This window comes from Antechinus flavipes, chromosome 2 (assembly GCF_016432865.1).
Source record: "Antechinus flavipes isolate AdamAnt ecotype Samford, QLD, Australia chromosome 2, AdamAnt_v2, whole genome shotgun sequence".
In the NCBI taxonomy this organism is placed as follows: Eukaryota; Metazoa; Chordata; class Mammalia; order Dasyuromorphia; family Dasyuridae; genus Antechinus; species Antechinus flavipes.
In genome coordinates this window covers 21693784-21719162 of record NC_067399.1, presented here as the reverse complement: position 1 = coordinate 21719162, position 25379 = coordinate 21693784, and the positions used below count along the sequence as shown (strand labels likewise).

General features: G+C 46.6%; 1 protein-coding gene across 1 annotated transcript in view; it reads right to left on the bottom strand.

The window, feature by feature from the left end:
• Positions 1-25379, bottom strand: part of EXOC6B (exocyst complex component 6B) — a 507603-nt gene that overhangs the window by 195411 nt on the left and 286813 nt on the right. Inside the window, exons 16-18 of the mRNA XM_051974280.1 lie at positions 19432-19543; positions 11679-11813; positions 8607-8786 (exon numbers count right to left, since the gene is read on the bottom strand). Coding sequence (XP_051830240.1) covers positions 8607-8786; positions 11679-11813; positions 19432-19543 — 427 coding nt within the window. The remainder of the gene's footprint in view (positions 1-8606; positions 8787-11678; positions 11814-19431; positions 19544-25379) is intronic.

Below are 25379 nucleotides of genomic sequence, written 5' to 3'. Positions count from 1 at the left end.
AAGTGTGCTACGCCAAAGGATGGACAACCCACCGAGCGGGTGGAAACAAAGCGAGGCAATGAGCTAGATCAAAAAATGAACAAGAGTATGGAGAGAACATGGAACAAGTACTAATGAAGGGGCTCCCGTGTGCCAGGCACTTTGTTAAGACAAAGAAAGGCAAAAACACTGCCCTGCCCTCAAGGAGCCCCCAATCTGAAGGCCCATGTAACAGGCAAACAACTCTGTAGATACAAGCTACGTACTGGGAAAATGGGAGCCAGTCTCTGAGGGAAATCTAAACTGAGAAAGGATTCTTCTCCCCATTAAAAGGTAAGATCCCTCAAGCAGGGATTGTTTACTTCCTTGCACTTATATCCCAAGAGCATAGCCCTTTGCCTGGTCTACAGGAGGCACTAAATAAATACATGCTGATATTTGATTGCTAAATTGAGCCCCACTGAGGTACTGAAACAAAGATACACCCTAAATCCTCAATCTACAGAGATGGCATAAGCTGGAGAAATTCAAGGAAAAGAGTAGAGTTACAAGGTCATGGAGGCAGGACTCAAGCTGGATTGCAAGGGGAAAGCAGAAGGGTGCTCAGAGCTGATGGGAAACCACTGAGGACTTGCACCCTCAGGTGTCAGTCTGCCCCCTTCACTCTCTAAGTCTCACTAGTAAAAACTGGGCTAGGAAGAAAATACCTTCAGAGTCCCAACTTTAATAAGCCCAAGATCTTAATTAATAACTAAGGGAGCAGCTGAGTTGGTATCATTTAAATGGACACAGAAGTTGCTAACTGGGTCACAGCAGATTGAACAGCTGCTAAGTCTTCTTCATGGCTATTATATCAGGTTTAAAAAAAGAGAAATACTAAATAATTGCCCCAAACATAAACAAACCCCAAAGAAACACAAACTCCCTAAGGGATTCACAATCATTAACTAAACCAACAGCAAGCCCCACACTAATAAGGAGATAATTTGCTGATTTCAATGTAGCAAACTCAAGAAACATAAATCTTGTTAGCAGCCCAAGAGCAGTAAACATGTGGAATATCCTCACACACTCAGATATTTGTTTTCCAGGTGGACAGAGAAATAATGGGCAGAATTATGCCCTGGGAAATAGAGAGGAATCAGAAGGGGAAATAGAGGAGGAAGTGGGGAGTGGGGTCTGCTGGACCTTCTAGAAATTCCCATGAGCACTAGGGGCTGGGACAAGGGCCACAGGTTCGGGGCTTCTCGCGTCAGGTCCCTTGGTAACTCCTACAGGTTCTTTCTTGCCTGACAAATGCCAGGCACAGGGCCTGGCCAGGGTCATCAGGAATACTGGGGCTTCCCGCTGGTGTCTCGTGTTTCAGACACGGAAGCTGGGTCCACTCACTCTTCACGTCAGGGTGCGTCTCCCTTTTCACTGCATACCGACAATCCCTACTCCATCTAACATATACACTGCGTCCATCTGGACATCAAAAATTGTTAGGGGGCTTAGAAACTATTTTCTCACTTTAACACATCCATCGGCAGATGAAAATGCTCTTAACAGTTACCCCACTAGCAGTTCCCACTTGAAAAAGTGCTTCCGGGTCAATGACCATGGCATGCTTTATGTGTTTAATATTCGCTTCTTTTGAACCTGCTTAGAATGTCACCATTTTCAAATGGGGAAACAGAAGGAATAAGGTCAGTAGAAAGGCCAGGAAATAATTAAAAGGAAAACTGTATTTTGGTATTAAGCTCACAAATACTTGCCCTGAACTGGTAAATAAAATACATTAAGAGATGACTCAGGCCAGTTCCAATGATCTCGTGATAAAGAGAGCCATCTACACCCAGAGAAAGGACTGTGGGAACTGAGTGTGGACCACAACATAGCATTCTCACTCTTTTTGTTCTTTGCTTGCATTTTATTTTCTTTCTCATTTTTTCCCCTTTTTGATCATTTTTTTTTCATGCAGCAAGATAATTGTATAAATATGTCTGCCTATATTGGATTCAACATATATTGGATTACATACCATCTAAAGAAGGGAGTTAAGAGGAAGGAAGAAAAATTGGAAAACGTTTTTCAAGGATGTTGAAAATTTATCCATGAATGTATTTTGAAAAAACAAAAAACTTCAATAAAAGAAAAAGAAAAAAATGACATAAGAAACTGAAAAAAATATCTAAAAAAGGATAACTGGCTAAATAGAAAGAAAAGCACAAAAATCAACTAAAGAAAATAATTTTTTTAAAATTAGAATTGGGTAAGTGGAAGTTAATGACTCAATGAGGCATCAAGAAACAATAAAACAAACAAAAAAATGAATAATCTGGAAATCAGTTAAGAAGAAGGAATTTAAGAATAAATGGATTACCTGACAGAAATGAGTATTAAAGAGCATAAATATCATATATCAAGATATCATAAAGGAAAACTATCCCATATCACAGAACCAGAGGGCAAAATAGAAACTCAAACAATCTACCAGTCACCTCCTAAGATTGCCAAAATGAAAACTCCCAGGAATATTATAGTCAAATTCTACAGTTCCCAAGTCAAGTAGAGAATACTTCAAGCAGCCAGAAAGAAACTATTCAAATATAGTAGTGTCACAGTTAGAAGCACATAATATTTAGCAGCTACTATGTTAAAGAAGTGGAGGAAGCTTAGAATATGATTACCTAAAAGGCAAAAGATCTAGGATTACAACCAAGAATAATATTTATTCCCCCCCCCCAAAAAAAAAGGATAATGCTTCCAAGGAAAAACATAGACATTTACTGAAATAAATACTGTCCCCAAAAAGAACAGAAATGAATAAAAAATTTCACTTTCAAACACAAGACTCAAGAGAAGTACAAAAAGGCAAATGTGAAAGAAAAATCATAAGACACTTAAAGTTAAGCTGATTACATTCCTATAGGGGAAGAAAAAAAAATGTAGCTCCTAAAAACATTCTTAAGGAATTTAGAAAGAATCTACATTGTTAGAGAACACAGGTTTGAATCCATTATATTGAAAAGGTCTCCAAAAAAATGTAGTAAGAAAGAGTTTTACACTGGGTTAAGAGGAAAGGGAGAGGAAGAATGGGGAAAATTATCTCATTTTAATTTAAAGGAAAATTATCTGTCTCTCTGCCTCTGTATCTATCTTTATTCTCCCCCCTCCCTCTCAGTTGGATTTAGAAATCTTATCCAACAGGGAAGTGAGAGGGAGGGGACTAAGACAAAGAAGGGGGTATGACAAAAGGAAGGGCAGATTGAAGGAGCCAGTGGTCAAAAGGAAAACCGATTTTTGAGAAGAGTAAAAACAGAAGTATAAACTGAAGAAAACAAGATGGACGGAAGTACAAAGCTAGTAATCAAAACTGTGGATATGAAGGGGATGAACTCACCCATGAAATGAAAATGGATAGCAGAATAGATTAAAAACCAGCATCCAGTAATATGTTGTTTACAAGAAAGATACCTGAGATAAAAAATCAAAATAAAGGACCAGAGAAAAATCTATTATGCTTGAGCTGAAGTACAATAGATTCCGGTAGAAACTAAGAACTTTTGACTTGTTAGTACTCAGCCCTGAAAATTTATGTGTAAATAACTGCTGTCATTTGAAGATTAGACTTAAAACAATGGCCCAGCATGGAAACTCATGGTCAGCTGCCACGTGATTTTCCGGTGAAGAAGCTGGGGCAAAGAGGTAGGGTTAAGTGTCCTGCCCCTGTCAGGTTAGGGAGGTGATTTGCCCTGGGTCACCCAAGTGAACAAGGGGCTGGGAAACAGACCCAGGACTCCTGACTCCTGGTTTCATACTTGAGATAGCATTTCCTCTCTTTCAAATATTTTTTTAAAGATAATTATCAGGACATACAAGGATACATTTTCAAAAACAGGCCCTGCAGTTGAGCATGCAAAATGGGTAATTGTGCGTGCAACTGTAAATTACACAATGGGAGCCTGAAAAAATTCATGGGCAATTATCCTTTTGGTGCTCACATCTCGGGGGGTATAGGTTAAATATTTTTTAAACTCAACCTTGTTGTGGACATTCTTGTTACTTTTAAACCACAAAACAGCATTTTCTGGTAACTAAGGGCAGTGAGTGACCCAATCAACAACAATTCCTGGGGAGAATGGCTTTGGAGGCCAATCAAGTCTCCTTACCTCTGCACCCTTCACTATCACTACCACTACAACTGGTGCTGAGCTCACCAAATGAAATGAGGGCAGTCGTTCTCTGACCACGGCAAAGGCTTTTCCCATTATACTGAGGAGCAGGGCATCGCATTGTAGAAAAATAAGATCTGACTCTCTGTCTATTACATCCCAATTGCCTCCAGACTTTCATTTTCTACTACTCAAATCTCTTTCCCCAAAAAATCCAATTAATTTGACAATTGTTCACGTTGAAGGACAGGCGCGCCATGTTTGAAGATCTCTTTTCACTCTCTTTCCTGGAATCACATAATCTCTGAGGTAAAATAGATCCCGCAGGACTACTTTAATACATCCCAAAACCATTTTCAAAGAAAGATCTTTGAAGGAGTGGGAACTCACTCTGTGGGAAAAGACTTTTATATACCTGACTTTCTGCAATCCCTCAAGCTTTGAATATTTTCATCTACTATTGCTGAAGATTTGTGAAGCAAGAAAAGAAAGCTAAAAGTTGCTTTAATTTGCATTTATCTTATTATTAGTAATTATTAGTAATTGAAGTTCCAGCTTTTATGTGGTTGTTAATAGTTTTCACTTCTTCTTTTGAGAACTGATTAAACAAATCCTCTTGACCCTTTATTGAGTGGTAGATGTGGACTGAAGGAATCTAAAATAATGACAGCAAAGGAAGAGCCTAGATGCGGTTCCAGCAGCAAGGAGTATTCCGACTCCCTGGCCTTGATGAGTGAGTGAGGAGGGATTGAACAAAAGGCCTGGGTTAGCCCTGGAAAGCAGGGGCTGCGGCGGCTCGGGGAGGACCAGACAATGGAAGGATGAAGAAAGGGAAAGATTGAAAATGAAGGAAAGGGTGCTACCTAGGGATGGGTGTGGGATGAAGGATAGGGAATTGGGTGGGAAAAGAAATGGGGTTTGAATAATGACTGCTAGGGGTTCAGAATCACCTGAGTTGGGGAGGATACAGGTGTGGGGGCATCAGGGTCTATCACCGAAGGAGGATCTGGACAGATTTCCATTGCCAAAAGGGTTTTTGCTCTGAGGGGCGTTCCCTAGAGTGCTGAGGCAGTTCAGGCTAACTAAAGCATGGCCCTGCTCTTTTTCCTCAAAACACAACTGCAGGCTCCAGACTCAAAGGGATGGAAGGCAGGAGTCAGTGCCAGATGGAGGGAGTAGGAGGAGGGAGGTATGCCTGCCGCAATGGCACCCTCTGCTCTTCGCACAAAGGTAGGAGACTGACAGGAGATGGCATTTCTTCTTTCTGAAGGCAGGAGACCCAGCAGAAGGAAATGAATGCGTGGAAAGAAGAACCCTAAATGTGACAGCAAACCCCTAGAACTTCCTGGGTATCAGATGACACGGCCAGAACTGAGCCTTAGGAAAGCTAAATGGAAGACTGGTGGCCCATGGGAAGGGTATAAGGGAGACATAATCAGAGCTACAGAATAATTTTTAAGGAAGGGAACACAGGAGTGAACAGCTGTTCTCTGGCTCCATTCAAGATCCTGACAAAGAAGGGATGAACCAAGACTCTAGCACATGGGACTCTGAAGGGCCGAGGCAGAAAGACGGCCTCAAGGATGATGCTTCCCAAGTCTTGACGCATCTCCTCTGCCAAAGGAGAAACCCCATCCCTTGGAAGAGTGCTGGGAGGACACTCCGGAGTCAGATGCACCAGACAACCTTTGTAGAGCCTCTTGGCCTAAAATAGCTAATTATCTGATCTGAAGAACCTCGGCAGAGGGGCATTCCACAACTCCTGGGAGACTGACCGGACCAGAACAATCTATATATAAAGGAAGCTTCTCTTCAAACCCAGAGTCCAAGGAGGGAGCTTGTCAGACAAGAACAGAATCAAAGGGTGGGAAGCTGGTCTGGGCTCCCCCTTTCTGCTTTATTATGACGTTTTGTTACTGCCCAAAATCACTGCTTTATTTCATTTCTGCCAGCAATGGTTCTGATTAACCTGAAAATCACATTTCTAGTTCGACATGTAGCTCACTAACTCCTCCACCAAGCAAGAACTCAGAGTCCTTTGAAATTAGAACAAATCCTCCCAAAAGCAAGGCCAAGAAGAGCAGACCTGACAAGTGAATAAGACCGGCTTTCCGCTGTGTTTTGGTCTGTGAAGAAGAGTTACCAAATGAGAGGATGTGCACAGGTTTGTCTATGACAGGACTTCTTATTTCTCGAGGACAGAATGACAGGACTCGGCAGGAGTTGTATTCTCCTGTCTTCTCTTAGTTCCCTGGGCCCATGGCCCATTGCTCAGAACGGCCTTTCCCCTAAAGGCTTCCTAGTCTAGGCTCACATGGAGCCCAAATCCATCCTGGGGCAGCCGAAAGCCACAAAGAGGGAATCTGAATCCTGCTGGGCTATTTCTGGCTCATATAGCACACCTACATCTCTGCAGAGAACTCAGGGAGAAAAATATTAAACCAAGCTTGGTGTAAATGAAAAACCATGGGTTCTAGATGCTGAGAGTTCAATCCCCCTAGAACAAGGATCCTCAAACTTTTTAAATAGGGAGCCCTCAGACTGTTGGAGGGCCGGACTATAGTAAAAACAAAAATTCTGTTTTGTGGGCCTTTAAATAAAGAAATAAAGAAAATAAATAAAGAAATAAAAAAAAAAAAGAAATTAAAAAAGAAACCTCAGAGCCCTGGGTGAGAGGGATAATTGTCCTCAGCTCCCGCATCTGGCCTGCGGGCCGTAGTTTGAGGACCCCTGCCCTAGAACATTAACAACTTGAGTCTGGGATGGCTTTCCTAAATCTGTAAAGTGAGGAAATTAGACTAAGAAATGCCAAAGGATCCTCCTATTCTCTAACCATTTAAAGCTGTTCTATCATTCCTTCAGCTCCCGCCTTATAACTGGCCCAGGTTAGACTGGCAAAGTAGAAGATGCCAGATGGAGGATTGTAATATTCTTCTCTAAAATAGAATCTTCTCTGGGAGCAGATTCCTTCGGGGGCTTCTGGAGGCAGCCACTAATCACCACAAGTGCAGCCAGGGATTAAAGTCCAAATCCTTTATTGTTTCCTTTTAAGTCTTGTCTCCTTCCTGGGGCCCGGTTAGCTTTCTTAGAAGCCTCTCTCTTTCCTTGGTTCCGAGAGCTCCTGCCGCTAGTCCTTTGTCTCTGCCAGCTTCTGCCTCCAGCTTCCTCTGAATGAGCTTCTAGTGCGCTTCTCCTCTCTGGCCCTGAGAGCTCCTCCTTCTATGCCCCACACTGAGTATACAGCAATCATTATATCAGGAGGAAACCATTTTTTGTTGTAGGATTAAATCAATGCTAAACCAGATTTAACCACTGTCTCCTCAATTCCACTTAGTGCCTTGTTTCAAGTTCTGGCCCATAGCATCTCCTTGTAGGATCAGATCAATCATACTGAGCCATGCTAAATTAGATAACTATTGTCTCTATCAGTTCCACTGACTTAGTATCTTGTAAGATCCTAACAGAAGAGGATGGGATCTTTTCTTTAATCATCCAAAAGACACTATCCCTTCTCAAACCCCTTGCGAAGTGCTAGTGAAGTGGCAAGCCTGCCTGCCCCAGGGGAAGCAGCAACGTGGGGTTCTGGAAGTCCAGGGGCTCCCGGCATGATGCTGGGGGTATCCAGGCCCGGAACAAACCAGCCAACCCCTCGCCAGCCACTATCAGGATAAAGGAACAAGCGACACAGAAAGACCAAAGTGCGCAGGACCAGCTACAGAGGCTCCACTGACTTCAGTCATGACTCCCCATGGGGCTTTTTTGGCAAAGGGCCTATTTCCTTCTCTCCCCCGTTTGACAGATGAGGAAACTGAGGCAAACAGAGGTCAGCAACGTGCCCAGAGCTGCATGGCTGGTGAGTGCCGGGGCCACATTTGAACGTGGGTCTTCCTGACTCCCTTGGGCTGCCCTGCCGTGGCGATAGAGCCCCATAAAGAACAGTGTCCTCTAGGTAGGGGTTGGCAAGGAGCCAGGAGAAAGGGAACCCCCTCATGGGCTCCCCAAGGTGCTGCTAGGATCCGGGGACTGAGGCATTTCTGCAGCTCCGACCCCAGTCTTGGGCTGGAGCAGACAAGGGGCTCTGGCTGCCAGTGGCCCGGGAGCTTTTGGTGTCAGTGCCCCTGCTGTGCCACAATGCCCACGATGGACCTGTCTGCGCGGCTTACCCCGACACCGAGACGGCCCCCAGGGAGAAGAGGCAAGAACGGCCATCATCCTCCCTCTCAGGGCTACCGTACCATGTGGCGGGCCAGCCACACAAGCCAGGCCCACCACCTGCCCTCCTGTGCAGCCTGAGACAATGACTCCAAGAGGAGGAAGGATTCCTTTACTGCTTTTCTCTTTGTTTCAAAGGATGGCTCGGAGGGGAGGGGAGCCGGGAGGGAGGGGCTTGGAAATAAAGGGGATAGAAAACCCGAATGTACCAATCCCTTTGACTCAGAGGGAGCCTGGGAAGGGGCAGGAGTGACTTACAGGCAGGTGTGTGAAGACTGCAAAGGTGCTCCGGAGAAAGGCAATGAGGTCCATCAGGTAGTCGCTGGCCCTGCTGCCCGGGTCCCCCGCCATCCAGTCATAGTCGGCCAGCTGCAGGAACTGATCGATCTTCTGGTTCAAGTTCGTATAAATCTCTTCCTCCGCAGCGTGCCGGGCATCCTGGGGAGAGAGACAGACGGTCTGAGGAGGGGGTCAGCTCCTTTCTGTCCCTGCGTAACGAGGGGATCCCAACCAGCTGCACCCCAACACCCATACTGAGTATGGGCAACCCCATTCTCTATCCGAAGCAGCCCCATTTCTCATTTCCCACAAGGCCAGAAAGCCCCTGGTGCTGAGAAAAGGTCGGCTCGACCCCAGGTCATGTCCACTAAAGAGCATTCTGACAAGACCACAGCCAGGAAGCCTTTGCATCTCCTGCCTCCCGTCATCCAGCAAAAGGTTTCCATCTGCAAGAGAACATTTGCAGGAAATGGTAGCAGGAATGGAGCCGCTGTAATGGTGGTGCTGCTATAATGGTGGGGCTTATCCAGAAGGCACTCCGGCAGAATCAGCCTCTCGCCGTGTTTCTCGTTAGCATGATCTCCCCCTGGGCCCGGCCCACAGTCCTCCTCCTGCGGGTCTAATACCAGGGAGCCCACATGCCATCCTCTCTCACGGGGCCGGATAGGACGCACGAGACAGCCCCTGCCCTCAAGGAGTGGCCCTTTACTGGGGACGGACACACGTATCTGATGAGTGCAGGTGGGCCACGAATGCAAGACAAAGCAGCCAGCTTAAGGGGGGAGGCAACAGTGGCCAGAGCCAGGCCACCTTTGGCCCCAAGAAGGGAGTGCTGTCCCGGGCTGGGCCAGGACAAGGACATGACTGGGGGTACCAGGGGTGAGGACCATGGAGGTGGCTGTAGGGGGTCTGCAAGAGTCCAGGAATGGGAGAAATGAGTGAGCAGGTGGCAAGGACTGCGCAGCGCTGGCAGGATCAAGCTCTGTCCCAACTCCTCCAAACAGCCTATTTCTCCTCGGGCTCCTTTAGGGGATCTTCATCCAGCTCGTGACTCACAGGTGATTCCCAAAGCTGTCCTGGGACCCTTCTCCCTATTCTATTTTGCTGGGTGGGCTCCTAAGCTCCCACAAATGCAATTAAGTTAAAGACTCTCAGCTTTCTCTGCCCAGCCCTAACCAGAGGGGCTGACCTCTGGTAGCAGCTTCAACTACTACTGGACATCCGAACCGGAGAGCTCACAGCCATCTGGATCTCAACGTGTCCCACACTGGACTTGAAACTGTCTGCAGCCCTCCCCTCTCCGTAACGTCCTTGTTACTATGGGGGTGCTGCCATTCCCTCAGCCACCCAACCCAGGCTCCCAGTCTAGGGCTCATCCTCAGCTCTCTATCAATCCCCACAGGGGCCAAATCTTACTGAATCCCCCTGTGAAACATCATCAGATACGGCCCCCTTCACTTGTTACCGGACCATGACGATGACCTCCCGCTGAGTCTCCCTGCCTCACCTGTCCCCAGCCCAGGCCCTCCATCACCTGGGCCTGTGAAATCAATGTCTAACCACATCTTCCCTCAGCCCAGTAAATACCGGGGCTCCCTCCTGCCTCCAGGACCAAAGACCAAGCGCAGCCTTTCCTCACCTGACCCCGCCTCCCTCTCCAGTCTTATGTACCTTGGTCCTCAGCCCCTGACCTGACATTTTCCCTGAATGAGCCCCTCCATCCACACCGGGTACGTTTTCCCTTCTCGTGCCCAAGCCTTGAAACTGCTTCCTCCCCATCTCGGACTCCTGGCCGTGGCTTTCCGGCCATCTCCGGAAGAAGCCTTGTCTGGTGCCCCTTACGGCTTCCCTGGAAGATGATCTCCATTCTGTCCTGTTTGTCGCTTGTTTGTACCTAACTGTTCATGTGTGGTCTCCCTCAAGGGACTGTCAGCCACTTCGCATTCTCAGCATGTAGTCTAGGGTTGGCACTCAGTAGTCACTTAATAAAGGCTCATGGACTTAGGAGTCCCCCAAATCCTTTCTCTACATAAGGGCTAGGTCTCCCTTTGCAGAAATCTCATTCTCATCCATAAAGCAGAAGTCCAAGTAAACCATCTAGCTCATAACTCGACTGAGGTGAAAGGTCCTCTGCGATGTCCTGGAAGGACATCTTCATGAAAAGAATCGGAAACCAGCTCTTTCTGAACAGAAAAGCCAAAAGAAGAGGGCCACAATCGTGGCCAAAGATCCAAAGAAAGCTCTTTTTCTGAAATTCTATTACACTACTCTCATTAAAAGAAATGCTCTACCCCATTCAGATAACACTAGGAATACTTCATAAGTTTATTCACTGTTTTTCTTCTACTTTAGCATCAATTTAATCTTCCCATTGGAAACCCTCCTTAAGTTTTATTGATATCTGGTTTTTCACATATAAACTTCCCCAACATCCCTCCTTTTCTCCCTTCCAGAGAAATATTCCATATAAGAAAGGCTATTTTTTAAAGATAAAACAAGAAACCCAGTTGATGAATTTATTGAAAAAATCTAAAATATCCCAAATGCACAACTGATGAAGTTGTGAGCTGATCCAACATTCTGGAAAACAATTTAGAACTAAACTCAAAGGGTTATAAATCTGTGCATACCCTTTAACCCAGCAATAGCATTATTAAAGTCTAAGCCTTAAAGAGATCCAAAAAGGGAGGAAATATTTATAGCAGTTCTTTTCGTGATGGCAAAGAACTGGAAATTGAGGAGATGACTATCCATTGGGGAATGGAAAATCAATTACAATTGCTGAAATATATTGTGCTACTATAGGAAGTGATAATAGGATGGTTTCAGAAAGACCGAGGAAAACCTGTACGAATTGCTGCGATGTGACGCGAGCACCAGACTTAAGGCTCTTGCCTCTTGACTATGGCCAAATTTTTCTTCTGAGTGGCAGAGACTGCAACAAGAGGAGGAATAACATTTCCCAGAGAACAAGGGAGCAACCCAAGGGGAAACGTGTGCTGTGCTTAGCTCGTGACCAAGACCATCCAACATGCTTGGGGGCCTTCTCACCTTGAATGTGGTGGTCCCATACAGCTTTGTGGTGTGGACGGTCTCGGGGAGCACGTTGGTGATATTGGTGATGAACTCCTCCAGGTACTTGCAGGACTTCTCCAAGTGAGTTGTATTGATGATAATCTGGACAAGCTGCAAAACAAAGGTATATGGGGATAATGATCCTAGGTTAAATGGGGGGCCTCAAGCCCAGAAAGGTGGGGGTGCAGGAGAGGGAGACATGAACACGGGGGACACGCACACAAGATGGCAAGCTGTGTACTCCAGCAGTAAGAAAGCTCAGAGGGATTGATAAAGTCAGTGTTGACACACACACACACACACACACACACACACACACACACACACTCCACCCCCACCCCCAAGGCTACTGGTTCTCTTGATGCCATTAGAGAAAGCAAGGAGAAGATAAGATAAAATGAAACATTAATATGTTAAACAAAGTACAAAGGTTTGTTCAAGACCTGTTATCCCTTTGCAAAGTATGATAAAATCAGAAGAGCAGCTAGATTGGCAGGAAGAAAAGTGGTCGGACCCCACGTGGCCCCAGAAAACCTGGGCCAGGGAGGAGAGGGAACCTCTCCTCCCTGAATCCCCCACCCCCATGGGCAGGGTGAGTTGTCCCATAAGGAGAGCTGCTCAACTGGTCACAATCACCGGTAAGTCAGCCTGCAGAGAGGGCCGAAAGTAGGGACCCTGGCTAAGCCATCTATCCAAAGGAAACCCTGTGGGAAGGGGGAGCAGCAAAAGGCAACCCCGAGATGGCCATCGGGACCCTGAGGCCCTGGGGGTTTCCTCAGCGTACGTCTTACTACTAAGAGCTCTCAAGGTCTGTGCCCACCCTTGCAGAGAGCAAGCACTCCAGGTACAGAGGAACCAGTGCTTTGTAGCTATTGTTCTCTTAGTAAATCTTTGCTTAAAGATAACTGTCTAATGACTGAATAAAAGACATTTAGGCATCCAGAGCAAACGTGCTAAAGACCCTCAGCATCCTACGTGAGTCCCCATAAAAAGACAAGACACCCACAAAATCCCTGAGGCTATAGAAATCAGAAGCCCCAGCCCCTTCACTAACTCCAGAGGAAGCTGGTGAGCCACGGTTATACAAGAGGGGAGTGGCCTGAGGGGGCCTCCCCTGGGAGCAGCCAAGACGGAAATGGACGGTCGCTGCCCTCCAGAACGCCGGGGCAAGAGGAGGGGGGCATCTCTGGGGGCAAGAGGAGGGGGTGCAGTTTCTAACAGTGCCCCAGCGGGCCCTCCTTGACCTCATCATCTTGAAATGAAGCTGGCACCTTACTTCAACCATGAGGATCTATATGCATCTAAAATAAGCCTGAGAAAGCAGTGAATTCTAACCTGTCCTACCCCTTCTTTTACAATGTGTCTGGAGGGTTTGAGGTTTTTCATACAAAAACTCGCAGTGGGCAAAGGACCAGCATCCTCTTGGCTTGGCATATGCAATCAGAGAATGCCCAAGAAGTGGATAAGAGAAGGTGGCAAGAGGGACAAGCCCAGGTGGGGTACGACTGCCAACTTTCCAAGCCCGCGATCCTTCCAAATGTCTGAAAGCCCTTTGGCTCCTCCATATCACAGAGCAGTCCAGGCCCCTTGGAGAATGGCGCTCAGTGGGAGCCGGGCCGCTCCCATGCTCAGGAACTCCAGACCGTAAGACAGTGACTCCATCCACAGCCTGAGAACCCGAGAAGCGAGAGCTGGAGGCCACAGAAGTCACACGGCCTGGCCATCTGCGTCTGCCGGGAGACATCCCAGAAAGGGGAGCTCCCGCCCCTCAGACGCGGCCCCTCACCCCAAGCAGTTCTAGTGGTTAGAAGCGAACTCTGTCACTCACGCCTCACCCCTGGTTCTGCCCGCTTCCATTCGCGGGTGCCTCTGGGGCTGGAGGGGCGCTCTCGAGCACCCCGAGATTGTTCTCTTCCTGGTGTAACAGCCCAGGTCCGGCACCTTCTCCTCAAGACGGGGGCCCAGCCCTCTTGACGCTCTGGGCTGCCCTCCTGCCCTTCTGGCCTAGGCAGACCTTTCTTCAGCTCTGGGACCAGAACCAGACCCACGCCTCCAGATAAGGCCCGAGGAGGGCACGTCCTGAGGTTGTGCTTTTCTGGCTGCTCCGTCCTAAATGTCTCCGACTGGTGAAATGGATTTTTTCTAACACAACTACAAGACTTCCCCACTGAACTTCTCATTTGATTTGGAGAGAACAGAAATGGAAGTCACTAATCTGTAAATGAGGATCCCTGTGGCCACAGAGACTCTATTCAATATAATGTGATTTATGTTTTATTGCATTTGTGTTTAGTTAAATGTTTCGCAATCACATTTTAATCAGGTTCCGTGCACTTGGGAGTGTTGCCGGCTCTGGCCCAGCCTGTCAGGAGCTCATAGGGGGCCGAGTGTCCCCTCAGCTCTGGGCCTTCTGCACCTCGAGCAGCCTGTGCCAAACTGCTGATAAAAACGGTATTAAACAGCCACAACCAACTACAGAGCCCTGCCAGGGGGACGTCCCTCCAGTGAGGACAGGAGACCTAACGCGCTGATAGCGAACCAGCAACAACTCCTTAGGGGCTCGGCATCCCCCCCTTTCTACCTGCTCTAACTGTATTATGATTATCTAGCCCACGGGCTATGGAGAGGCTTTGGGGGGGGGGGGTGTCACTTGAACCACCAAGAATGAGTCTGAGGTCCCCACAGTAACAGACCCAGCAAAGCCTGCAGGAGGATTATGTCAGAGAGGATCCCGCCATCTGGGTACAGCCCAACAAGAAGACCACTGCAGAGCCTTTCAAAAGGAGATGCTATGATTCTGTTTTACTCGCTCTACTTGGACAGTAATAATGATATTAATTAATAATAATGATGATGCTGCTGCTGCTGCTGGAAACCTAGGTGACATACCAGGCATAGCACTGGGTCTGGAGTCAGGTGTTCACATTCAGCCTCTGACACTTCCTACCTGTGTGATCCTGGGTAAATCACTTCATCCTATTTGCCTCAGTTTCCATATCTGTAAAATGGGCTGGAGAAAGAAATGTCCAATCCCTCTAGTATGTTTACCAAGAAAATCCTAAATGGGATCACAAACAGTTGGACACAACTGGAACAAGTGGAAAATAGTAGCAAAATAAAAATAATAATCCTCAATAACGTTTATTAGGTTCTAAGAACTTTATAATTATCTTCTCATTTAATCCTCCCAATATCCTTAGAAGGGAGAAGCTATTGTTCTTTCCATTTTACAGATGAGAAAACTGGCAGCACCAGTCCTTGAGTGCTCAATGTCCATTGGAAATCTTATTTTCTCAATCTTGGCGTTGGCTAAATATCCACAGGAAATTATATTTACCTTTCCTCTGCTTGTGACTCGTGTGTGTGTGTGTGTGTGTGCGCGCGCGCGCATGTGTGTACACATATATATCTCCCCCCCAAAAAAAAGTAAAAGAAAAAATCACTCAGTGCATGTGATAAGAGTTGCTGATCAGCCTTCCACCATACACAGAGGTTCCTATGTGATCCCAAGAGTCAGAGGCCTGAGGAAATCTCAGGGATGGGGTTCCGAGAGAGCCAGGAGCCTGCTCTCCCAGAGGCTGGCTCACTCTGCTTCTCTGGCCCTGGGGCAGTGCCCTTCGGTGCCAGGCAAACAGCTGAAAAGGCACGTTCAGGTCTCTGAGCCCCCAGAATTGAGAAGCTACCACAGCACCTCGAGGTGCTGGGAGGACGCGGCACTCCTGCCCCAGCCCCAGCCGCTCCATCTGAATGTGGCCAAACCGTCCGAGAGATCAAAAGAAAAAATGATGGGGCGGCCCCTCTCTCCCCCGAGTCCGAAGCAAGCGAGAAGTCTCCCCGACTCCTTCCCTGACGGTGAGGGTGGACGGCTGGCGACTGACGGGCGCCCCAGTGCTGAGGGAAGGCGGGGAGGGACCAATTTGAAAAAACCTGAAGTTTCTATTTTAAAACGAACCCAGCTACCTGTAGCAAAGGCACGGTGTCTATAAATTGAAATCCTAATAAGAAGGAGGGATCGTGTCATGTTATCGCAATTGCAAACCAGTGACAGTCAAAGAGAAGATTGTCCTGTTTTTCATGATATTGGCAGCTTAAAAAAAAAGACGGCTTCACTGGGTAAGTTATAATTTCCCACGACTTTTTCAAAAACTGTCAACACAAAAGATCCCCATGAATTACACCAATTGACTGTCAGTCACTCTGGCAATGTTTCATGGCAGAGCCCAGAATGGCCTATTAAAACGCCCCGGGATTACAGCAGATACCGTGTCATTTTCGGGGGAACATTGTCTGTTGAGCAGCTCTAAGCAATCTGGGCTCCTGAGTGACAGCTCCCACAAACCTGGCAAGGGCATTTGCAAATGAAAAAGCCGCCGCTCGGGGGGAGGGGGCCGTCACGAAGCGACTTGTGTGGGAGCCATTTCAGAGAGAACATTTCATCATGGTTTGAGTCTCTCCTGTGATGCCGCTCGCCCCTCCCCCAGACTCACAAACTTGCTCCTGTAGGTCAAGCGAGTGGACCGTCTCACATGCGGACAAGGACACCGTGAGCCCCGAGGGGAAGGGGGGGCAGCCAGCCGCCTTCCCTGCAGGGCAGGGGACCCTGGTCCTCCCCAGGTTAGTCTGTGAGGGGAGTGGACGTGGGCCACAGCACGGCCTGGGAGGCCTGAGGAACTCGAGAGCCCCCAGGGATGGCCGTAGCCTGTCTGGGGAGACCCCGGGGTGGGGTGGGGGGGCCCTGGGAGGTCAGAGCCTGCCTCAGACGCTTCCCGGCCGGGGCTCCCCACGAGGCTCAGCCTCCTCCCCTCTCTCTCACCTCCTTGCAGAGCCTCTTTCCTCACCCATAACATAAGCATGGTGGCAACGACTTCCCAGGACTGGCGTGGGGGTCCACAGAGATCCCTCGTACCATTCCAAAGCATGATGTCAGTGTGGAACTGCCACTGTTTGTAGCTCACCAAGACTGAGAGACCACTGGGAGCCCCAACACTCACTACCTCTGACCCCCATGGAGTCGATCCCCTAGCTGGCATCTGCCAAGCACTGGACCCCAAAACAAACAAGCACACGGACGGGCCCTGCTGGGAGAGGGCATGTGCTCTGGGCTGGGGGCCGAGGCCCCACACCCCAAAGAAAGGGGACATGGACAAGGAGACACCTGCGGGTTCTGTCCTGCGGGGGAGGGGGGCTTCCTCAGGGCATCCTGAAGGTGAGCCAGAGGAAGCAGAACCGGCCCGTTTGGGCAACATTTGTAGTGCAGTCACCTCTGAAGGAGGGAGAAGGAAAGGGGGACAAAAACTGGGAGCGGGGCCCAGGCACGTGGGCTGTGAGCCGGGATGGGAAACCGGGGGCAGGAAGATATTGTTATAGGGGGATGTGTGTGTGTGTGTGTGTGTGTGTGTGTGTGTGTGTGTGTGCACGCGTGCATTCTCCAATGGATAAATGGTCACAAATAGACAATTTTCAGATGAAGAAACTGAAACTATTTCTAGTCATATGAGGTAATGCTCTAACTCACTGTGGATCAGAGAAATGCAAATTAAGACCACTCTGAGGTACCACTACGGACCTGTCAGATTGGCTAAGATGACAGGAAAAAATAGTGATGAATGTCGGAGGGGATGCAGGAAAACTGGGACACTGATGTATTGTAGGTGAAACTGTGAATACATCCAGCCATTCTGGAGAGCAATCTGAAGATATGCTCAAGTTATCAAACATACCTTTTGACCCAGCAGTGTTACTACTGGCCTGTATCCCAAAGAAATACTAAAGAAGGGAAAGGGACCTGTATGTGCACAAATGTTTGTAGCAGCCCTCTTTGTACTGGCTAGAAACTGGAAAATGAATGGATGCCCATCAATTGGAGAATGGCTGGGTAAATTGTGGCATATGAATGTTATGGAATATTATTGTTCTGTAAGAAACAATCAGCAGGATGATTTCAGAGAGGCCTGGAGAGACTTACATGAACTGATGCTGAGTGAAACGAGCAGAACCAAGAGATCTTTGTACATGGCAACAGCAAGACTATACAATGATCAATTCTGATGGACGTGGCTCTCCTCAACAAGGAGATGATTCAGATCAGTTCCAATGCATCCAGGAAGAGGACTACAGGCACTCACAACATAGTGTTTTCACCTTATGTTGTTATTTGCTTGCTTTTGTTTTCTCATTTTTTCCTTTTATAATCTGATTTTTCTTGTGCAATGAAATAAATGTGGAAATATCTACAGAACTGCACATGTTTAACATAGATTGGATTACTTGCTGTCTAGGGGAGGGGAGTAGAGAAAAGGGAGGAGAAAAGATTTAGAACACAAAGTTTTGAAACAGCGAATGTTGAAAACTTTCTTTGCATATATTCTGAAAAATAAAAAGCTATTGCTCTAATAATAAATTAAAAAAAAACGAAAACGCCAAATGATATTTCTTCCTCAGAGCTCTTCTTTCTCATCATATCCTCACTCTTGGGGGGATGGCAAATAATTCCTTCTACTCCAAGCTAATTGACCATACCTACTGGGGGTGCAGAGGCTGGAGAGCAGGGAATCCCTCCCTTTCTTGGACCCTAAGTCTCTTCATCTGTCAAAGACAAGAGTAGGACTGGATGATCACAAGGCTCTCCCCCGGTTGTCTCTGACTTGACAGCCCATGTCCCACCCCATAATGACTGATTCCTCTTTGATCGCCTGGAAGGAAAAAGCAGAGCCGTGCAGGTACAGCGATGCACTTGTTTCTAGCTCTCTGGCTGCCCGGAGCCCCGGTACTAGTGGGCAGAGAGCACTGCCCACTGTCCAGCACGACAAGAATCCAACTGTTCAGGACATCAGTGCTCTCACACTCTGATTGCAGAGTGTGTGCTGTCCTTGCTCAGCCCAGCACTCAACTTCACAACTGATATCTCAATGCAGGAAGCCCACATCCAAAGTCCTTGTCCTTCTCCCTTCAAAACCAGCTCTGCGCTGGGTACGAGGGTCTGGTTTTAACCCAGCAAGCCCCCCCCATCACATGCCTGGCTGGCCAACAAAGCTCTGGACTATTGCACTCCTGAGTTCTCAACCAAATGGAAATTCTTCCTTCTTTAACGGTTTCCCCAAATTCCAAAAGGCCCCGAGTTATCTGGCCTGCTCTTTGGGGGCTGGGATGGAGCTGTGCGCACGTCCCCCTCATCTGGATAGAATAAGTCACAACTAAGACACTCAGGAGGAAGTCTCTGTACCAGGAAAGATCCCTAGATTAGGTGCTGATCAAGTGTGTTACCTGTCATAAGGGGATTGGAGGGGACTGGGGGACTTCTGCCAAAGCCGGGCTACATACCCCAGCCAAGTGCTGGGACTGCCAAGATCCTCGGCATCCGTGATTTTACGCAGGCAAGAGCTGAATTCATATAAAATGTTATATTTGGACTGTCATTCACATTAATAGGAACCTGATGTTGAGAGTATCCTCTGAGCAAAATCCCGCTCATATAACTAATGGCAAATGATCCACACTATTCCTTCCAACCGTATCAACTTCTGACCGGAAAGCTGGCTAAGCCCGTGAAAGACACGGAGAAAAATAGCTCGGCTTTGCAGGAGAAAGGACAAAGCACCAACAGATTAAGGCACAAAGGGCCAGGGGCCCTTTGGCAGAAAGGTGAAGGTGAGAAAAGGAGGGAAGAGTGTGGGGGCAACACAGGCCCAGAATGCCAGAGATGCTCGGGCCCCGGCCAGGGCAAGCTCACCTCTGTCAGCCCCACGTTCTTCCTCTTGATGACATTCTGCAGAGCGCTGCTCAGGGTTCGGGTCAACAGCAAATTTGTCGACTTCCGGATCATGTCGTCCACCTCGGTGGAGCTGAAAAACAAAGATTAACCATCAGCCTGGCCAGGCCGCAGAATGGACCCAACAGTATTCGAGTGGTGACGTCCAAAGCATCCCTGAGCACTAACCGCCACCACCAGTCCTGGAACACATTCTCAAACTAGAGGAAGCCCTCAAACTCTTGGGGTCTGCCAGGGTACTTCCCCTCACCCCAGGAAAAGCAGAGAAGAAATATGGACAGCAATTGAGTTTCCATTTCTACCCCCATCCCTCAACTCCAAGCTTGTTTCCACCTCTGGACACTCACACCTCCAAACTACAACCCGGAATCCTAGGCCTGTCCAGCACTACATAAAGAACCGGCTAACTCCAATTCAGAAGGGAAACATGGCTTCTGCATAAGCCTGGGAACGTGCTCCAATTAAGTCAAAAGGGTCGAGGATCCTAAGGAAAACACTCAGGAGACTGCATTCTACAGGGAAAATTGGCCTCTCGCCATACAGGCTGAACTGGAGACTTCTCCATTGTCCAGGGGCGCTGAGGGGGAAGCCGGGAAGAAGGCCGAAGAGATGCTCCGACCTCTCTGACCGCTCCTTCTCCGTCTCTTGCTGGATCCTCCTTCAGAGGACCCCAACCCCAAAGATTCTACAGGGGCTTGTCTGAAGCCCCCTTCTTCCCTCACTTGGTGATCTCATCAGCTGTTGCATTTAATTCATCACTCTCTCTTCGCTGATGATTTCCAATCTGCTTCCCCTATTGATCCTCTGGCTAACCTCCACTCTTACATCTTTAATGGGATGCTCAGTAGATACCATCAACTCCACATGTCAAAACCGAATTCATCCTCATGTTCCCCAAACCTCCTTACAACCTCTTCTATTATCAGCGAGGGATCCCCTTTCTCCTAGGCTCCCCAGAGGGGAAGAGTTCTCTCTCATCCCCAAAGCCCATCTGCTATCACATTGTTCTACCCCTGCAACATCTCTTCAATGGGCTCCCTTTCCTCCCCTGACATGACCTAGTGAAGGCCTTCATCACCTCATGCCCATGGATGGTCTCCTGGACTCAGTCTCTCCCAAGTCCCTTCTACCCTCTTGGCTGCCCAACTAATCTTCCTAAAGCACAAGTCAGATCACGCCATTCCTCCTCTTCGATAAATTTGAGTGGATCCTTCCCACCTCTAGATACCCCTACAACCAAAACAGATACATCCCAGCATCCTAGGCCTTCCTACTACATAATGAATTGATTAAAACTTTTTCAAAAGGGAAAGTCTGGCTAATTAAATACAAAATCCTCTGCGTTGTATTCTAAGCCCACCTTCTTATGCATTCTCTCTATCATGAGACCCCCTTATTCCTTGCATAACTCTGGGCATTGTCCATGGCTGTCCCCTAGACCTTGAATGATCTCCTTCTTCATTTCTATCTCCTGGCTTCCTTGACTGCCTTCAAATGCCAATTAAAATTTCTCCTTCTACAAGAAGCTTTTCCTGATCCCTCCCTTATTGCCTTCCTGGTTGATTATTTCTAATGTACACTGTATATAGTTGGTCTGTACATAGTTGTTTGCATACTGTCTCTCCCATTAGACCACAAGCTCCTTGAGATCAGGGACTATCTTTTACCTTTCTCACTATCCCCAGTGTGTAACATAATTCTGGCTTAATAAATGTTCACTGACTAAAACCAAATTCATCATTTCCCCCCAAACTAACAACTTTCTCCAGGGATCTTCCCATTCCCCTCATACATACTCCTACTTCCAGAATGAAATAAAGCCATTTGAATCTAATTCCACTATCTCTTTTCTTTACATCGAATCACGTGCCAAATCACAGTAAATCAATCTCTTCACTGCACTAATTCCTGATTGTATCCTCTCTTTCCCATTCTAACTTTTACAACCCAGATTTAGGTCCTCATTACTTTTCCCTTTGGCTATTAAATAGACATCTGAACTGTTCTTCCCCCACATTTCTCCATTCTTCATATGACTACCTGATTAACCTTTCTAAAGATTAGCTCTGATCATCTCTTTTCCTACTCAAACCCTGCTACTGGCTCCCTTTTGCCCATCAATCAGTTAACAAGCACTTATTAAGCACCTACAATGTGTCATTCATTGTGCTAGGTACCAGAGGATACAAAACCAAAAGTGGACCAGTCTTTGTTCTTAAGGCTTTGCAGTCTGTCAGAGGAGACATTAAGTATATACAGGATAAACAGGATAAAGCCCAAAGCCCTCAGCCTGGAGCAGAATACCTCCATTTCATACCCTAACATCTTCCTAGCCTTACCTCCCACTACTCCTAGCCAGATACCCACATTCCATTCTCACTAGTGTGGACTACTTGCTCCTCCAGACATTTCTCATGATTATGGAGCCATTTATGCCAACAATAATGATAATAATTTGCATTTCTATGTCTTTAAGGTTTAAAAACCATCTTCCTCATAACACTGAGCAGAGCCAAGTATTATGATTTCAATTTTAGAAGCAAAGAAGCAAGATCAGAGAAGGGCAGCAACTTCCTCAGCCACAGAGCCTGTGCTCTCTGCCCCAGGGTAGGCTGCTTCTCCCGGAGCTTCACAGGCCACCATTCTGCCCTTCACGGCTGGATACACAGTCTCCTTTCTCCAGACTTTATCAGGACTTCTCTTAGCCTCATTTTTGGGGCCTTGTACTCTATTTAGTCATTTTATTTTCTTTTCTACATTGTAAAGTTTGAAGTGTCATATTTTATTCACACTGTCATCTATCCCATCACTGCTGAGTGACAAGCACAGTGTAGGGACTCAATGTGTATTTAATTGAGTTGAATTCTAGGGAGAAGAATCTGATTAATGACAAGGTTATCACACCAATCACATTTTTTGGTCAAAGCTTTCTGTTAGAAAAGCAGCTTTATCCAGAGTGTCCTAAAAATCTTAGGGCATTTTTAGCTTTAAAGGAAAGGAAATTTCAGTTAGGGCTACGATTGGGACTGGGATTAGTTAAGCTTTAATAGCTTAAAACTGTCCAAAGGATTTCTGAATACCTTGTAAAGTTTTTTGAACATCCTTTGTTTGGGACCAAGCACTCGCCCAGAATCAGCTGTTAAGTCAAAAAGTTGGGCCTAGCTATTTCCCAATTCTGCTGAAGACTGATTACTCAGCCCAGGAACAGCAGAAGTTCATTAAGAACCTTGTTAGACTATCAATGTTCTTGTATCTCTCTACAAGTGACACATCAACACCATTGTTAGAAGTAAAATATGATGGCAATAAATCAGATGACAGAAAACAGTACACTTAACCAGATTTTACTTCAAAGATAGTAGGCAGGTGACTTTCAAGACCTTTAATTTGAATAATCAAGGAATAATCAAGACCTTTGGAGTTTAGAGCCCAAGCAGCAACCATTTTGATTTTATTCTCCTGAGTTCTTTTCTGTTTCAAAATGATTTGTGCAAAAAACAGTGGGAAAAATAGACAGAAAATTGTGACCAGAATGGATCTGGGAATACCCAAGACCTTGTTTCCAATGAATCCTAGAAGCTAAGCAAAGTATTGTAGGCAAAAATACAGGTAATAAGTGCAGCAAGATTAGTATCAAGCAGTTATTCTCGATGCAAGGAAGGTGAAGGGGAGAGGATGGCACTGACCCACTGAATTTCAGATCCAGAAGTACAAATCAAAGGCGCCAGGGAGCCTCCATCACTGCACACCAAGGTCTGATGCTAATCACCTCATGGTATTTCACAAGGCACCTATCTCCAATCTTCTGCCTCGCAAAGATTTCCAATGATGAAAGAGGTACAAAGCCCTGACATTTAGAGGATTGGAGAGGGAGGGAGAGCCAGGATGTAGGTTCTTGGACTTTTCCAAACTGGCAATACTGTTTCCTGGGCAAACATCTACATCAGAAAGGACAAGAAGTGGGGAAATCACACCAACTACTAGAATAAAACAGCCCAAGTGGCAACCAAAATCAATGCTTCTGTAACATAACATGAACGTCTGCAGTCTGACTACACTCTAGGCAGTTGGGTAGTACAGTGGATAAAGCAGTGAGCCTGATGTCAGGGAGACCTGAATTCAAATCCTGCCTCAGATATATCATTTAACTGCTTACTGCCTTCATTTCTTCAACTGTAAAATGGAGACAATAACAGGAAGAAATAAAATGGAGATAATAAACCTACCTTCCAGGATCAAAACAGATGGATAATATTTGGAGCAAGCTAAATATGATGCCTGCAATACGGTAAGTACTTAATTAAATACCTCTTCCTTTCCTTTCCCATTCCCTTCCCTACTGCCCAGACAAGTGTCAAAGCTGAATCTCTCCAGAAGTCCCTTGCTACATGGCACCTATTTCTTATTCAATTCATGGATGTTCAAGTCTTCCGTAAAACCTAAGGAGATGTTGTCTAATTGGAGAGGGGGGAAAGGAGCTTCTTTCTACCTCCAATTTAACCAGAAATAATTTCACCTTTGGGGGCAGTTCCCCGGGACTTGCTACATCTGCCCAGAGGAGCCTAATTGCCACCAGGAAGTGCCCTCTAAAATGATCCCATCTCTGTCCCTTCTAAGAGGTGTGTAATCTTTTCTTTTTGAAGCAGATTTTGGGAAGAGGCTAAAATGCCATGCATCCCTTTGATCTCTCAGCAACCTTGCATTAGGCTTGGAATGACAGTGTCCTTTATCTTCCTGAATGGAATGACAAGCAAAGAAAATTTCAAACTGGCAGGTTCAAAAGCGTTAATAAGCACAGAGCTCCTGGATGTCCCCTCTCCTCCTCACCCTTTCCCCCTTCCCTGGCCTCTGGCTCTTGATCCCATCCCACCTGACAAATGGTGAGGGGACAAAGCGGAAGATGCAGGGGAAACACAGGAAAACCTCCAGTTATTTCTGTCTGTGGGTGAGCAAAGCAGGCGGCCCATCAGCCCTTCAGTCCAGCAAGCGGACCCTGTCTAGACAGTCCTGGCTAATGGGTCCCAAACCCTGGCTAACTTTCCCTGAGAAATCAGATCAGTGTTTGGTGATGAGCTGACCTAGTCAAGGAAAAGGCAATGCATTTTTCTGCTAATCTATCAGCTTCTAGAAGGAAGGAAAGGCGACATCTGTTGCCATAGAAATGCTAAGTCTATTGATTTTTTCAGCTAATTTCTTTCTCTAGATCTCCCACTGCCCATATTTTTCCCACAACCAAAATCTACTATCCAAATGGGCAAACTTAGAAAAATCGAAGGTTCTACAGATGTAGCTAGACTAGGCCAGGCTCATCATCTGACTAAGGTCTTCTGAGCATGAGGTCTGGGAATCTGAGTTTTGAAATAGATTGAGAATTGGATTCCAATATAATTGGATAGCTACTTTGCAAACATTTGCAATTTATGCATTTACAGATATTCTTCTGGGCTTAACCAGATACCACCTCCGAGATCTAGACAGACAAAAAGGTGGAGAAACCTTGACTGAACGCTTCACAAATCCAGGCTAAACGTCCCAACCAACATAAGAACCAGCATCATCCTCATCCTCATCCTCCAATTAATCCCTTAGTCAGAACCCTGCACTGAGGCAAGGGTTCCAAAGGGAGATAAATCCAGAAGCTGCCCTTCTGAACCTAAACACAAACACTAAAGAACTAGCTGTGTCAAAATAACTGTTTGGACATTTATACATATATTGTATTATTTAACTTATACTTTAACATATTTAACATGTATTGGTCAACCTGCCATCTGGGGGAAGGGGTAGAGGGAAGAAGGGGAAAAATTGGAACAAAAGGATTTGCAACAGTCAATGCTGAAACATTACCCATGCATATATCTTGTAAATAAAATGTAAAAGAAAAAAAAAAAAAAAAGAACTAGCTGTGT